At 43.8% G+C, this 15,097-nt stretch overlaps 1 protein-coding gene across 5 annotated transcripts in view; it reads right to left on the bottom strand.

Annotated features, from left to right (window-relative positions):
* SPAG6 (sperm associated antigen 6) overlaps positions 1–15,097 on the bottom strand; it is a 79,751-nt gene that overhangs the window by 27,088 nt on the left and 37,566 nt on the right. For all 5 annotated transcript variants that reach the window (XM_089311560.1, XM_051820697.3, XM_051820696.3 and 2 more), the window contains exons 5-7: positions 2,856–3,061; positions 1,934–2,107; positions 648–800 (exon numbers count right to left, since the gene is read on the bottom strand). In XM_089311560.1, the coding sequence (XP_089167686.1) occupies positions 648–800; positions 1,934–2,107; positions 2,856–3,061 (533 nt within the window). The remainder of the gene's footprint in view (positions 1–647; positions 801–1,933; positions 2,108–2,855; positions 3,062–15,097) is intronic.

The following is a 15,097-nucleotide window of genomic DNA, read 5'->3' as shown; positions in this document are numbered from 1 at the left end:
TCATTTACAACAGTTTTTCAAAAAATTATTATTTATTTATTTGAAAGGCAGAGTGCAAAAAAGAAAGAGCTTCCATCTGCTGGTTCACTTCCTAAATGCTCACAATGGCCAGGGCTGAGCCAGGCTAAAGCCAAAAGACTGGAACTCCATCCAGGTCTCCCACATGGGTGGCAGGGACCCAAATACTTGAGCCATCACCTGCTCTCTCCCAGGAAGCTGGAGTTAGGAGCCAGAGCCAGACATGGAACCCAGTTACCCTGATGTGGGATGTGGGCTCCTCAACACACATCCTGCCTGCTAGGCCAAACACCCACCCCTACTTAGTTATTTATGGCTTACATGGTTTGTAAATATACACAATTAATCCTTCCACATACCAATACACTTAATATTTAAATACACATAATATTAATAGTCAAGAGTTGACATTTTGTTAGTATTCAACAGTGGGCAAGACTTTTAAACTTCCCTCACTTGGAGGCTTGCTTTGGGAAACTCGCTAATGAATACTGCAATCAGCACTGAAGCAGTGCATCGTTTGTTTTTCAGGGAGTTCCTTCCCTCCAATCAGCTACATTCGGTGTCCGTGGGAGAATCTCAATCTGTGGTTACTGCAGTGACTGGGGGAAGACGGAGCGGGAACACACCTTGGAAATGATGACAGCCATAGCGAGGTTTTCGGAATGAGCCGCCACATAGCCGAGCATCATGATGCCGGGCAGCCGTATGCTCCCTTTGCAGGAGCTGATGCAATCAATCACAGCAGCCACTCCTCCTCGGTTAACTATCAGTTGAGAGAGCTAAGAGAAAAGAGCGAGAACTGGGTAAGTGGGACCATAAAGCCTGCGATGGCCTTTAAGTGCTGGCTTAGTGTTGCCGCACTCACTCAGGACCCAGAAACGACTGGTGAAAACAGAGATGCCTCTTAGTAAAATGATTGCCTTTATGAAAGAAATATACCAGTGCGATAATCCTGCTGTCTCGAGCGCACAAATATAATCACCGAGAGGAGCTTTGCTGGGTGGTTCAATTGCTTGTGCATTGATGGCACAACTTCTATCTCTATTATAATGGATGTCAAAATCTGTCCCCTAGACACCAAGCCCAGGGCTGGCTCCTAACTAGCTAACCATCAAAAGTCCAATCACGGTGCGTGAGGATGGAGCGGATTAAGCACTGGATGCTGAAAGGCAACGCCAACTTGAGATATTCCAACCTCATCATGCCCCCTCTGCCGCCAATGAGTCCTAGCTGGGTGCACTTCAATTTTGAAAAATCTCAAGCAAATAAAGATGTCAGTTGAAATAAAGAGTGAGGACTATGAAAGCATAATGAAATGAAAATGGATTAGCCAAACTATACACAGGACAAAAAAAAAAAAAAAAAAGATACAACTTTGGAATCAACACAGCCTTGCTTTGTCTCTCTTTTCCAGCTGAGAACTCAGAGCAAGAAACTGCTGCGTTACCAGCAGCCGTGAGCGTGGTCACACTGGACAGGGACTTCTGTGATCTCTCCCAACTTGGAGGCATGATGTCAGGCTCTCTGCTTCCAGGCGACACAAAATGATACAGACGGCAGAGGTCTGCAGCCCCATAACCCAGAAATGCAGAGCTGCGCAGGATGAGAAACTGGAATTGCAAACCCACACTCTAGCAACACAGCCTCATGGTTCCCGACTGGGGACAATTCTGCCCTCTGGAGAACACTGGGCAAAGTGTTGGGACATTTTTGATTGCTGCTGCCTAGAAGGAGTGGGGCTGCTGGCATCTCGCAGGCAGAAGTGGGGGATGCAGCCCTCACCCATCATGCTGGGCAGGGGACACCCCGAGCTCACCAGATCATGGGGCACAACCCCTGGGCCCTGCAAAACAACGGGCATTTTAGTTAAAACTAAGAGCGACTATACGTTACTTTTATTTGTTTATTTTACCTCGGGTGAGTGTTTTGCGATTTCTCTCACTAAGATAGACCCGTTTCTCTTCACATCGTCATCCTTGTCCTTCAGACAGGTGAGCACGACCGGGAAGATCTCCGCTTCCACGACCATCTCTGCGAGGTCCACACAGTGTTTGGCAATCTGGCTGAGCGCAGAAAGGACCTGGCACTGTGAGAGCGAAATCAACACTGAACCAGAGCCCGCGTGTCACCCAACAGCTGTGTACACATCCAGCTTGCTTTATAAAGAAGGAAAAAGTTATGTAGCAAACGTAACCTGAGATTTCCGAGCCTTGAGACACCCAAACCCTAGGCATATACTTAATTTCTAAAATATGGGGCAGGCGCGGTGGCGTAGCGGGTAAAGCCACCGCCTGCAGTGCCAGCCCAGCATCCCGTATGGGCACAATGTTGATACCAACCTGAAGAACTTTCCACTGCCTAGTTAACGTTAACAATTTAAAAACATTATAGAATATCTGTTAGAATATAACGGCATAATGTAAGCCTATTCACTGAAAAGTCAGATTTTAGAAAGCTATAAAAAGGGTTAGTATAAATATGGCAATTTTCAGAAGAAACTTCAATATTATTCTGGTGGGCAAGAACACCTTTAGGTCTCTTCAACCCTGACATTCAATCATCATTCCAACCCTGGGATTCAATTCCTTATTTTCAGTATTAAAGTTACCACTGTTGTGACTTCTAATTTTCAGTATCACAGTTTTCCCAAACACATCTTTATTGTCCAAGCCTTACTGTGTTGTGTTCACGTATTAAGAGACTAAACATATGATATCCTCAAATCTGCTTTATGATGGTCATTTACGAATCGCTTTTAAATGTAGACGCATTTTCTTTCTTTCGGCTGGTAAGCAGCAGGGTTTGAGTACTGTTTTGACCTTATGTGAGAATACCTTCAGTTTCGCATTGGGACTGACGATCATCTGAGCGAGGTGAGGGATGGCTCCTGCATCCACCACGGCGTGTGCTAATTCCGGACAATGCTTGGCGATATCGCTGAGGACCGAGGCCGCAACCCTTTTCAGAGCAATCTCTGGCTCCTGGATACAGAGGACTAAAAGAGGAACAGCTCCCTCATCCACCACAGCTTGTGACAGTTCTGTGGGTCCAAGAAAAGTAATTAAGTGAGTATGGGTGACTGACCCTTGTGCAAGCCATTTTTCACCCTGACAGATACAGCAAAGAAAAAAGGGGAGGGTGTACTTCACTCTCTCGACATCTGCATTTCAAATCAGCCTTCCTGGTCTCATAAACCATGTGGACCAATCCTGAGCTGAAAAGAACACAGGTCAATAGATGGACCTCCATTTACATGAACACATTTGAGGTAGATTAGGCTGAAATGGCTTGTTATTCTTTTTTTTTTTTTAACAGAGTAAGCAGATGTCAGCTGTTTAAGCTCTGACAATTCTGCACTTCTCAATAGGCAAGCATTTTATGCATGGTTTACAATAACACAGAAAATTAAAGTACCAAAAATTTACCAACCACACTAATTAGGTAGTATTTTGTGCTATTTACATGAGTAAACATTAACATGAATCTTGTGCCAATGATGTCAATTTTTAAATTCTTTCCATCTCACAGGACTTTGGAAGATTTTCTGAAAAGCTTTATGTAAAATTAAAAGTTGCATTTTCATTGTACATACAAAAATACCTTGAAAATGAGACTCACGATAGAGCCACATACTTTTATATATATATATAAAATGCCGAAAATAAAGTCATCTTAACCATGTTATGTGTCAGAAATCAAGTAAGTTATTTTCTGAATACACATGCTGATTTACTTGTGTGTCCAAGAATAATAGCCATAAAAACAACATATTTTAATTTCTAGAGAATGGGAAAAAGGCAGGCAGATCCATATAAAATATTTGTTTAAAAAAAGTCTCAGAAGTATAAAGCACCATAGAGAGTTATACATCTGCTTTTATCAGGCTCAGGGCCTCTTTGATTCTACCACATACGCCCATTTCTATCATCTCTTCCTGGCAAATTATGTTTTTATTTGCCCAGATTCATAGTGCTTTAGCATACATAAATGTCTTAATTGTTAAGCCGAGGTATCTATTCAGCATATCACTGAAAGTCTGTAATTTGAAGGAAACACAGTATTTAATTTTTTAAAAGATTACTTAAGATCTCCTTTTCTAAAAGAAAATAACGTTAGCAACTACAGGTTAATGTGTAATACTTGTTTTGCTGAAATGATCATAATTTATCCTCAAAGTCTCACTGTTGTAGAAATGACTCACTCACTCTTTCACAAAACGAGTATTAACGGAAGGTTATTATGTGCCAGGCTCATTCGACTCCAGGGCCGATGACACACCGCTATAAATGAACACCATGCTCATTAACAGCTAGATGTTTCGATTTTCAAATCTGGTGTGAAATATTGTATAAAGTGGGAAGGTCATATGTGATCTCAAGAACCAGAGGTAGATAAGAGGAACATGTTCTGTGGGGTTTTATAGAAGTCAATAGCAACAACAGACTGGTGAACCAACCTAGCAATAAAACAGACTCCTCCCCAGAGGCAACCGCTGCAATGCTACTGCCAACAGCCTGAGGATCAACAAGGCAGCAGGTGAAACAGGTCATCATTGCCTCTCTCCCCTCCCCGCTCCACACCACCCAAGGGAGATGGGCAGAAAATAGCATATATGATGTACAAATTAATTTCTAAACATAACACTCACGTTTTCTGTTTGTTATTCACATGTTACTTAAGAATTCAGTTCAATTCAGATTATACAGGTGTTCTACAGAAATATCAACTTTTATGTACCTATTTAATTCTACCTGGAATATATATAATGGGCTGAACATTTTGTTTCCAGAGAGTATAAGAATCAATTAATCTACTCATGTATTTCCACTGTTATATATAGTTTCTAAGAGTAAAGAATATGCAATAAACCACAATTGTTTAAAAGTGCTGTTAACAAAAACTCAAGGTTCTGTTTTATAAGTAGTTTTATAATTCTCATACATTTTATTCTTCTGTTGAGTAGTTAGCAGAGTGCCATTTCCTCCTTCGCCTGAATACTACCGTGTTAGTGCGAAGGCAAACCTTGTTCCTTTGACTTGGTCCCCAAGCCCGTCCTGAGCTGTTTCCTATTCTCTTCAGAGCAGGGATCAGAAACGTGTAGGAGGCTGGGAATGACTGGAGAAACACTGGCTGGGAAAGTGAGCAAGTTTCCTAGGACCTGGACTGGGCCTGCCAATGCCATGCTTGGAATTTCACATCTTCATACCCGACATCTCCAGATGTGTGAAACTGACATCTGCTCCTTTGTGACATGCATTGGTCCTCAGGAATAATGTTGGGGCAGCCATTCTGTGCAGTAGTTAAGACACTGGCTGGGATGCCAGCATCTCATTTCAGGGTGTCTGGTTCGAGTCCTGGTTCAGCTTCCCTGAGAGGGCAGCAGGTGATGGCTCAAGTACTTGGATCCTTGCCATCCACATGAGAAACCCAGATTGAGTTCCTGGCCCCCAGTTTTGGCCTGGCTCAGGCCTGGCTGTTGCAGGCATTTGGGGAATAGACTGGCAGATGTAAGATCTTTATTTCTCTGTTTCTGGTACAGTTTCTCTCTCTCTTGCTCACTATTTATATATACTATAGATATATAGTATATCTGTAGTATATATAGTATGTCTATATAGTATATATAGAGTCTATATAGTATATATACAAATAGATATATTATATATACATATTGCCTCTCAAAAGCATAAATAAAATTTCCAAAAGAAGTAATATGGTTCAACCACCTTCATACAGATTCTACATATAAGACAGAGTACATATACAGACAAGAATGCAACAGGCTTAAGTGACACACACCTACTATGCAGTACACACTGTACAGGCTAGCTCTTTTGGCTCACCTCCGCCACTCATTTCTATGGCATTCCTCTCTCCTTTTCTCAACTGTTGCTTCCTCACGTGTTTTTATGCCAGTCACCATCAGCATCTACCCAGTAGCCTTTGTCAACCAAAGCGTGGGCTTGTGAGCCAATCCTGGCTATGGAGCCTGAGCAGAAGTCAGCTGCAAGCGTCTGCAAAAGGTTTTCCTCTGTGACAAACCCAGGTCCACAGGAGAACACCCCACCTGTTCTCAGTTGGAGGTGGTCAAGTCTACAACTCATATCTGGAACTGCTACATCCACCTTGCCATGACAAGGAAGAAATCATCCATACACCAAAGATAGCTGCGTGCCACAATGAGAAACAGCTGGGCCCTCCACAACACTGTCGAGCTGCCTGAAGGACTCTGGCACCACCCTGACTCTGAACTTTGTGTCATGTGTATAAAAAGCATCCTTAATGTTTTAGTCACTTGCGGTTGATAGTCTGCCACTACAGCTAAAAATAATCCTGATAGCAGTGCGTTCCTCTCTCAGGCGTGGGATGGGTACAGGATCTCCTCTCTTCCGTCACTCTCCCTGTGTCCGTTAAGCACTCACTCTGTGCTGGGAACTTGGCTAGATCTCAGGGAAGGAGATCAGAGTAAAAGGCCATTCTGTTCTAGCAGACTCCGCTTGGGGTGGGGACATGACCCATCACTGGGAAAGTGACACTGGGTGTCATTTCAGGAAACGCTCCGGCCTGACTTCTTTCTCCCTGGCTCGTTTTTCCTCTACCTTTCTACTCTAAGAAAAGCAAAAAACATACAGAACCAAAAAACATAATTTCACACAGCTGAAATATTATTTCCCCTGGGAGAAAACTCACAGAGCTCACTTTTTTTTTAATTTTTTTTTTTTTTTTTTTTTGCAGGCAGAGTTAGTGAGAGAGAGAGACAGAGAGAAAGGTCTTCCTTCCATTGGTTCACCCCCTAAATGGCTGCCACAGCCGCACGCAGCACCGATCTGAAGCCAGGAACCAGGCGCTTCCTCCTGATCTCCCATGCGGGTGCAGGGCCCAAGCACTTGGGCCATCCTCCACTGCCTTCTTGGGCCACAGCAGAGAGCTGGACTGAAACAGGAGCAACCGGGACAGAACTGGTGCCCCAACCGGGACTAGAACCCAGAGTGCCGGCGCCGCAGGCGGAGGATTAGCCAAGTGAGCCACAGTCTCACTTGACATTGAGCTTACAGATACACTCAACTGGTTATCATATTTATGCTGTGAAAGATTGATATATGGGGCAGATGTTGCGGCATGGGCAGATGAAGCTGCCTCTAGGGATGGAGTTCCTAGGATCCAGTCTTGCTCTGTTGCTGATCCAGCTTCCTGCAGATGTTCGCCCTGGGAGGCAACAGATGATGGCCCAAGTACTTGGGTCCCTGTCACCCACGTGGAAGACCCAATAGCATTCCTAGCTCCCGGCTTTGGCCTGGCCCAGTCCCTGCAACAAATGTGGGCATTTGGGGGTGACTCAATACAAGGGAAATCTCTCTCTCTCTCCCTCTTTCCTTCTCTGTTGCTCTGCCTTTCAAATAAATAAAAATAAACATTAAAAAAGTAACCAAAGAATTAATATTAACAAACAAAATTTTGGTGTATAGACTTTGATGCCCATAAAAAGGTTGACCAAAGGCCGGCGCCGCGGCTCACTAGGCTAATCCTCCGCCTAGCGGCGCCGGCACACCGGGTTCTAGTCCCGGTTGGGGCGCCGGATTCTGTCCCGGTTGCCCCTCTTCCAGGCCAGCTCTCTGCTGTGGCCAGGGAGTGCAGTGGAGGATGGCCCAGGTGCTTGGGCCCTGCACCCCATGGGAGACCAGGAAAAGCACCTGGCTCCTGGCTCCTGCCATCGGATCAGCGCGGTGCGCCGGCCGCAGCACGCCGGCTGTGGCGGCCATTGGAGGGTGAACCAACGGCAAAGGAAGACCTTTCTCTCTGTCTCTCTCTCTCTCACTGTCCACTCTGCCTGTAAAAAAAAAAAAAAGAAAGAAATTTATCATTTTTAAAATAACTTTTTGCAAGGAGGATTTTTAAATTAATTTAGAGAGCAGGAAGACAGAGACAGATGTTACACCTGCTGGTTCACACCCCAAAAGCCTACAATAGCTAGGGTTGGGCCAGGTGAAGAACTGAGAACTCAACCCAGATCTCCCACTTGGGGGGCAGGTGCTCATACTTGAGCCACCATCTGCTGCCACACAGGGTGTGCATGAGCAGGAAGCCTCATTGGAAGCAGAGCTGGGACCAAACCCAAGTACCGCAATATGGTGGGGCCATCCCAAGTGGTGTTTTAACTACTGTGCCAAATGCCTGATCCCAAAATTATTTCTTTTTAAATATATCTTCTTCTAACATGCAACAACATTTCACATAATTATATACTGTTATACTGTTAGATATCAAGATAGATTAGAGTGATTATAACTATGTTGAATAAACACAAAGAAAAAAGCTACATTTTATACAAACATACTAACAGTATTTATATTGTGTTGATGGTACTACTGGTGATATTTTTTTTCTCTATTTGTATCTGCCAAATTTTGTTCAGTGAGTTATTTTTTAAAGATAAACCTTCTTCTGTGCATACATATAGCTATTGGGACTAACTATACTACCATTTCTATTACCAAAGAAAAACAAATACAAAACTTTTAGCTTATTTCTCAATAAAGCAGAGAGTTTTTTATTTTAAAAATGAAAGAATGGGGCCGGCGCTGTAGCTCACTTGGTTAATCCTCCGCCTGTGGCGCTGGCATCCCATATGGGCACCAGGTTCTAGTCCCGGTTGCTCCTCATCCAGTCCCGCTCTCTGCTGTGGCCCGGGAGGGCAGTGGAGGATAGCCCAAGTGCTTGGGCCCTGCACCCACGTAGAAGACCAGGAAGAAGCACCTGGCTCCTGGCTTCGGATCTGTGCAGCATCGGCCATGGCAGCCATTTGGGGGGTGAACCAACAGAAGGAAGACCTTTCTCTCTGTCTCTCTCTCACTGTCCACTCTGCCTGTCAAATAAATAAATAAAATCTTAAAAAAAAAAAAAAAGAAAGAATGTATGTCTCCTCCAGATAAAATATTAAGAATGTGCAGTTATTCTTCTTTAAACCATTATAGTATATACTAGAAACATCGTTGAATTATTTTTTCACTTACCATGCTGATTTAATGCATGCCCTTAAAATGTGACATTGTGTAAGTGTTAAGAGTTACTAATTTTTAACCATTCTTAGACTACAAATTCTCAAAGATGATAAAATTAACTAATAGCACCTTATTCACAAATATTAAGGCCACTTGTTGCATACATGTAGACAACTACATTTTCAGTCCACCGATATGGTGGTCAGCTGTTTTCAGTAAAGCAATAACAAGTTCTATTCGGCCTCATGAATAGCTCATTGTTGAGTGAAGGAACTGAGGCAGCCTCCCCCTGGGACTGTGACAAGGCGTGGGAAGTAGCATCACACTTCACGGCCTCTCAGTTTTCCCATAATTCTTTCTAGTAACATCTATGAAGCTTATGTGCACACAACTTTTTGAATAATAGTAACATGAAATTTGGTGGTGGCAGGTTTTTGTTGCTTTCACAGTTGCATTTTCTTAAGGTTTTCATCCTGGGCTGCCTGGGAAAGTCGGTTTTTTTGGTTTGTTTGATTTCATCGTAACTAACTAAAGGCTGAAGTTGCATTTCTCTCTCACTAATGTATCTGAAGTATTACTATTTAAATGGATCAAAATCTTCAGTTTGGAATAACAAAAACCTCAGTGCAACTTTTGAATTGAAAATGCAAAAAGAACACAGGTCAAAGGGAGAATTTTTATCATCAACAACATTGCTTGCATTAGTACCACCTGAAGCTGGTTGCGCAGAAGGTGAGCACTGACTCTGAGCTGATGAGGGAAGGCATAGCAGAGCGAGGCAGGGCTGATGCAGGGAAAGCCAGGCCAATCAAGCCAAAGGGATCTTGCTTTTCACAGTGCTCTCAGCTCTCTTCCTAATTACATCATAGTGAAAACTATCTGTTCAGATTGCCAGTGGGAAACTCAAATGCCCACAGAGCCCAGGCAGGGTATTGAAAGAAGCCAAGCCAGAGGAGGTTAGAAAGACAGAGAATGGGAGTGGTGGGGATGTGGAGAAAATCTCAGCCTCATGTGCAAGGGGCAGCAGTCCCTGAGCCTCAGCCCGAGGTGGCCAAGGCAGGATACAGGCTACCCCTTGTCAGAGCGGTTTTGCAGTGCAAAGTTGCCTGGGTTTTAGGTGTCGGCTATTTTTTTTTAAAGAACACTGTGTGAGACAACACAGTTGGGGCCAACGGAAACACATGGGTTTGTGGGCCAGCCCAGCCCAAATCACCATTTACAACCTCAGGCTTAACTCATGCACCTTCTGGAACAACCTGCGGGGAGCTCTCTGGACACAAAAAGCTGATGTTCTTTCCACAGTTGCTTCCTGAAGTCATAAAGGGAGAACCACTACAGAGGTTATGTAAGAAATTCAGACCAGAATTCCAAGAAAATTGACTAAACCCTAAAAACTGGCCTGCAAAAAAAAAAAAAAAAAAAAAAAAGTTAATCTCAGCATGGAGAGAAGACTTTGCACAGAATTAAATGATTGTGAGAACTCATAAATAGGACTTGAAAATGTTCTCTAAAAGCAAAAAGGGGACCCAAAGAAAAAAATATGAACCTAGCACACTAGTTCAAAATTCTTCTAGAACTCTTATTTTGTTCAGTTTTATTGCTTTTTAATTTTCAAACACTGCTTTTAGGTCTAAGATCTATAGAAGTTCTATTTTACTTATTCCATTATAAAATAGGGGCAGAGGTTTAGCCTAGAGGTTAAGATGTCCACATCCCATACTGAAATGCCTGGGTTTCTGGACTCCAGCTTCCTGCTAACACAGACCCTGGTGGGCAGGAGGTGGTGGCTCAAGTAATTGGGTTCTTGCCACCCACCTGGGAAACCTGCATTGAGTTCCTGGCTCTCAGCTTCAGCCTCTGCCTGTTGGCATTTGGGAAGTGAACAAGTTAATGGAGTCTCTCTCTCTTTCTCTCTTTTTCTCTTTCTCTCTCTCTCTCCCTGTCAAATAAACAAATTTTTATAAAATTTTAGTGGGCTGGTTTTTGCATCTAGCCCTAAAAATATACAGCTGTAATACTTCAAACCCTTTTTGAAATCAAGTGGGCTAAAAATATACATTTAAAATGTGTCTACCACTTATGATATTAATCTTATGTTCATAATAATCAGCTGTCCTATTCAACCAGGTTTTGCATGGGTGAAATTAAAACAAAAGGCAATGCGGTGCAGCCAACGCCAAAGCTGGTTGTTTACTGACCATCCTCCAAATAGGATTTTGGTAACAGCACTTCCAAAGTAAAAGAAATGTGTTTCATTTCTGGTCTAACCCAGTTTACAGCTGGTTCAGGTGTCTAAACCAAACTCGGCAACTTAGAACAGCAAACATGTGCTATCTCTCAGCTCCTATAGCTCAGGCATCATCTAGGAGGGGCTTAGCCAGGAAGGGAGGAGGGGTTCAGGTTCAGCACGTCTCACCTGGCTACCATCAAGGTGTTGGCTGGGGCTGCAGCTGCGGCAGGGAGTGTTGGCAGCATCCTTGCTCCTCGCCATGAGACCCTCCCTAGAGTGAGTGAGCCAAAAGAGAAGACCCAAGGCAGAAGCTGCGGGGAGTGGCACCCCTCACTCCTGCTCTATTTCATCAGTGCCCTGTGGGGGAGGAATCCACAAGGATTTGAGCAGCAGAAGGCAGCACCCTGGGGGTCCTCCCAGAGGCTGGCTCCCACAAAACCTATGTTCTGCACCTACACAGCCAAGAGAGGTGCCATCCCCCCACAGGTGACAACTTGGGCCCCTTGGCTTTAACTCTGAGCTGAGGTTGACATCTCCTAAGACAGGTGGAAGTGAGGAAAGCATGGAGAAGGAATTTGCATATCATATGACAAAGGCCTACCTGTGATTTTTATATCCCCCCCACCAACTCACATGTCATTTTTCCTACTCTCATCACATCCACCCCACTTCCCTCTGCAGTCTTCAGAGCCATTGGCTTACCCCTGACAGGCAGGCCTGGTGAGAGTTTAAAGGTTAACATATATACACACATTTGCTTTGCAGACTAAATAATTCAGGCTCCTTTAAAGTCAAGTGACTCAAACAAGCCATTGATCTGGAGTTAATGGGGCTTTAGTGAAAAATTACAGTCAGCTGGGATAGAAAGAGAGCTCTTTTGGAGCTCAAGTAGGGAGAGCAGGGCCCTGCTTTGTGGTGCAGCAGATTAAGCCGCTGCTTGTGATACCACCATCCCATTCGAGTCCTGGCTGCTCTGCTTCTGATCCGGTTTCCCGCTAATTTGCCTAGGGAAGCAATGGATTATAGCCCAAGTGGGGGAGCCGGTTGGAGTTCCTGGCTCCCAGCTCTGGCCTGGCTCAGCCCTGGCTGCTGCGGCCATTTGGGGAATAAACCAGCACATGGAGGATCTCTCTCTCTCTCTCTCTCTCTCTCTCTCTCTCTCTCTCTCTCCTTCTCTGTTGCTCTGCCTTTCAAATAAATAAATCTTTAAGAAATAAAAACAAAAAGCAGCTTCAAAACGTGATAAGGAAAAGTCAGAGGAAGAGAAACTGGGAGGAAATACTGACTTGGGTAGGGCCTTGGAACACAATAGGTAGGGGAAAATTTAGAGGAATTTTAACCCCCACCCCAGTGTAATATTAGACTTTCAGCAGCGGAGACTCAGCTGAATAAAGTAAGGCAAAGCTACATAGAGGATCCAGAGTGTCCTGGCAAAGAATGAAGTAATAAATTCACTGCAATCAGATCTTTACAAAATAGACTTTTTGTATCTAGAAGTTTTTTTTTCTTTTTCTCTTTTTGCTACTCTATATAGCATTACAACAATAATTGTGGTTTCACTCTACCTACAGTTTTGCATTCCACTTGAAAAAAAAACTTGACATGGAAAACGTGTATTTTGTTATTGAAGCGTCACTGCTGTTAAATCTGCTTCAGTCGAGGACTAAGAAGTCACTGCCTTCCAGAGCTCAGTCTGATGGAGAAGGTTGGACAGTAAAAAGCTATGGAATTCTCTACAAGGCAAAGGAGAGAGGAAACAGGAAAGAGAAACAAAATACTGGGGGAATCCAAAGGTTTGCATGGTGTTTTTTTTCCAAAAGTGGCCGCTGACCAGCTGTTCCTAGTCTGACTTCCCCCAGGGGGTTCCCTGAAGCCATTATGGGCTTTGGCTGTCTACTTTCATTCCTGAGGATGGAACTAACCCAGCATTTTTTTTTTTTTTTTTTTTTTTTGACAGGCAGACAGAGAGAGAGACAGAAAGGTCTTCCTTCTGTTGGTTCACCTCCTAAATGGCCGCCACGGCCAGCACTGCGCCCATCCGAAGCCAGGGTGTCTCTTCCTGGTCTTCCACGCTGGTGCAGGGCCCAAGGACTTGGGCCATCCTCCACTGCCCTCCCGGGCCACAGCAGAGAGCTGGCCTGGAAGAGGGGCAACCGGGACAGAATCTGGTGCCGCAACTGGGACCAAAACCCGGGGTACCAGCGCCGCAGGCAGAGGATTAGCCTAGTGACCCGCAGCGTCGGCCCTAACCCAGCATTTCTAACTACTGATTAATACTCCACGGTATGCCGTATGCCAGTATGCCGTAACTCACACAAGCGCCCCCTTCATGACGTTTAATCAGTGTTGTGTTGGTTGGGTTTGGTTGCTTGCTATAAAGCGTTATAGCATAAAAAACCTCTTTTGCATTCATATGACAGGTTAGTTACCTCTTGTTATGTAAGAAATGACCCAAACCATAGCAGCTTACAACAACATCACGTATTATCTCAGTTTCTGTGGGTCAGGAACCCAGGTATAGCTCAGCTTCGTGGTTTGGGCTCAGAATCTGGTGCAAGTTGTGGCGGCAGTCAGTTGTCGAGAGGCCTCGATGTCTAGCTAGCTACCCCATTTCTGTAGGGTCCTCACGACATGGCACTGGACCCAGAGCAAGTGACCTGAGTATGTCATGGACAGAAGCTCTGAATGTCTATAGCTGTTCTCAGTAGCGACATAGCAGGACGTCTGCTGCTCACACAGGCTAATCCTAGGACACTGGGAGAGACTACACAAAGATGTCAAGATGAGGGCACAGGACCTTGGAGGCTGGGAAGTACAGGTCCCACACACACACGAGCGCGTGTGTTTGTGTGCACACCTGAGACTTAAGTTACACAACCAGAAGTGAAATTATTGGGGGAGAGGGTGTTGGTGTTTGTTGAGGTTCTTGACTTTTTTTAACTAAGCCTTTTTTTTTTTTTTTTGGTTGATTAAAAACAATCAAATAGGGACAGGTGTTGTGGTGTAGCAGGTCCTGGTTCAAGTCCAGCTACAATGAGTTTCCAATTCAGCTTCCTCTTAATGTTCCTGGGAGGCATCAGGTGGTGCCCCAGGTGTTTGGGTTCCTGCCGCCCTACACGGGGAGGTCTGGATGGAGTTCCTAGCTCTTGACTTCAGCTTGACCTAGAACTGGCTGTTGTGGGATGACGGAGAATGAACCAAGAGTAGAAGATTCTCTCTCTCTCTTCTCTCTCTCTCCCTCTTTTCTCTGTCATTCTGCCTTTCAAATAAATAAATAAACCTTTAAGAAGTTAAATACAGGTGATTTCATACAAGTCAACCTAACATATACTGGAAAACTGTTTTCCAAAGTGTGGATTCTTATAAACAAACACATCAGATGAGACTGACAGTTTAGCCACATATTTTCCATGTAGCTCTTATATCAAGTAAGTAATTGCTATAAGTTGAAGCAACATTTACTTATCCCCAAATGGTATTTTTAACTTACTGCACACTAGAGTTACAGTAATTGATAAATACAAATATTATGTATGACTTTTTGAGGCCACAGCATAACTACCACATTGCCTCCTAACAAATATCCACAAAGCATAGGTAGAGTAATTCTAAGTTAGTGTTACCCAAAGAAATGTGAGTCACATAATATAATTTAATATTTAAAAGTAACCACATTTAAAAAGTAAAAAGAAATGGGTGAAATACATTTGAATATATCTTAATTCAATCCATCTGAAACATAATTTCAGCATGCAATAAATATTTTTAAACTGTACTGAGATATTTTACATTATTTTTATCATACCAACCCTTGGAATCCAGTGTGTATTTTATACTTGAAATTCAA

This window comes from Oryctolagus cuniculus, chromosome 13 (genome assembly GCF_051225735.1).
Source record: "Oryctolagus cuniculus isolate XC-2025 breed Fujian yellow rabbit chromosome 13, ASM5122573v1, whole genome shotgun sequence".
NCBI lineage: Eukaryota > Metazoa > Chordata > Mammalia > Lagomorpha > Leporidae > Oryctolagus > Oryctolagus cuniculus.
Note: the sequence above shows the minus strand (reverse complement) of the source record. Positions and strands in the feature narration are given on the sequence as shown.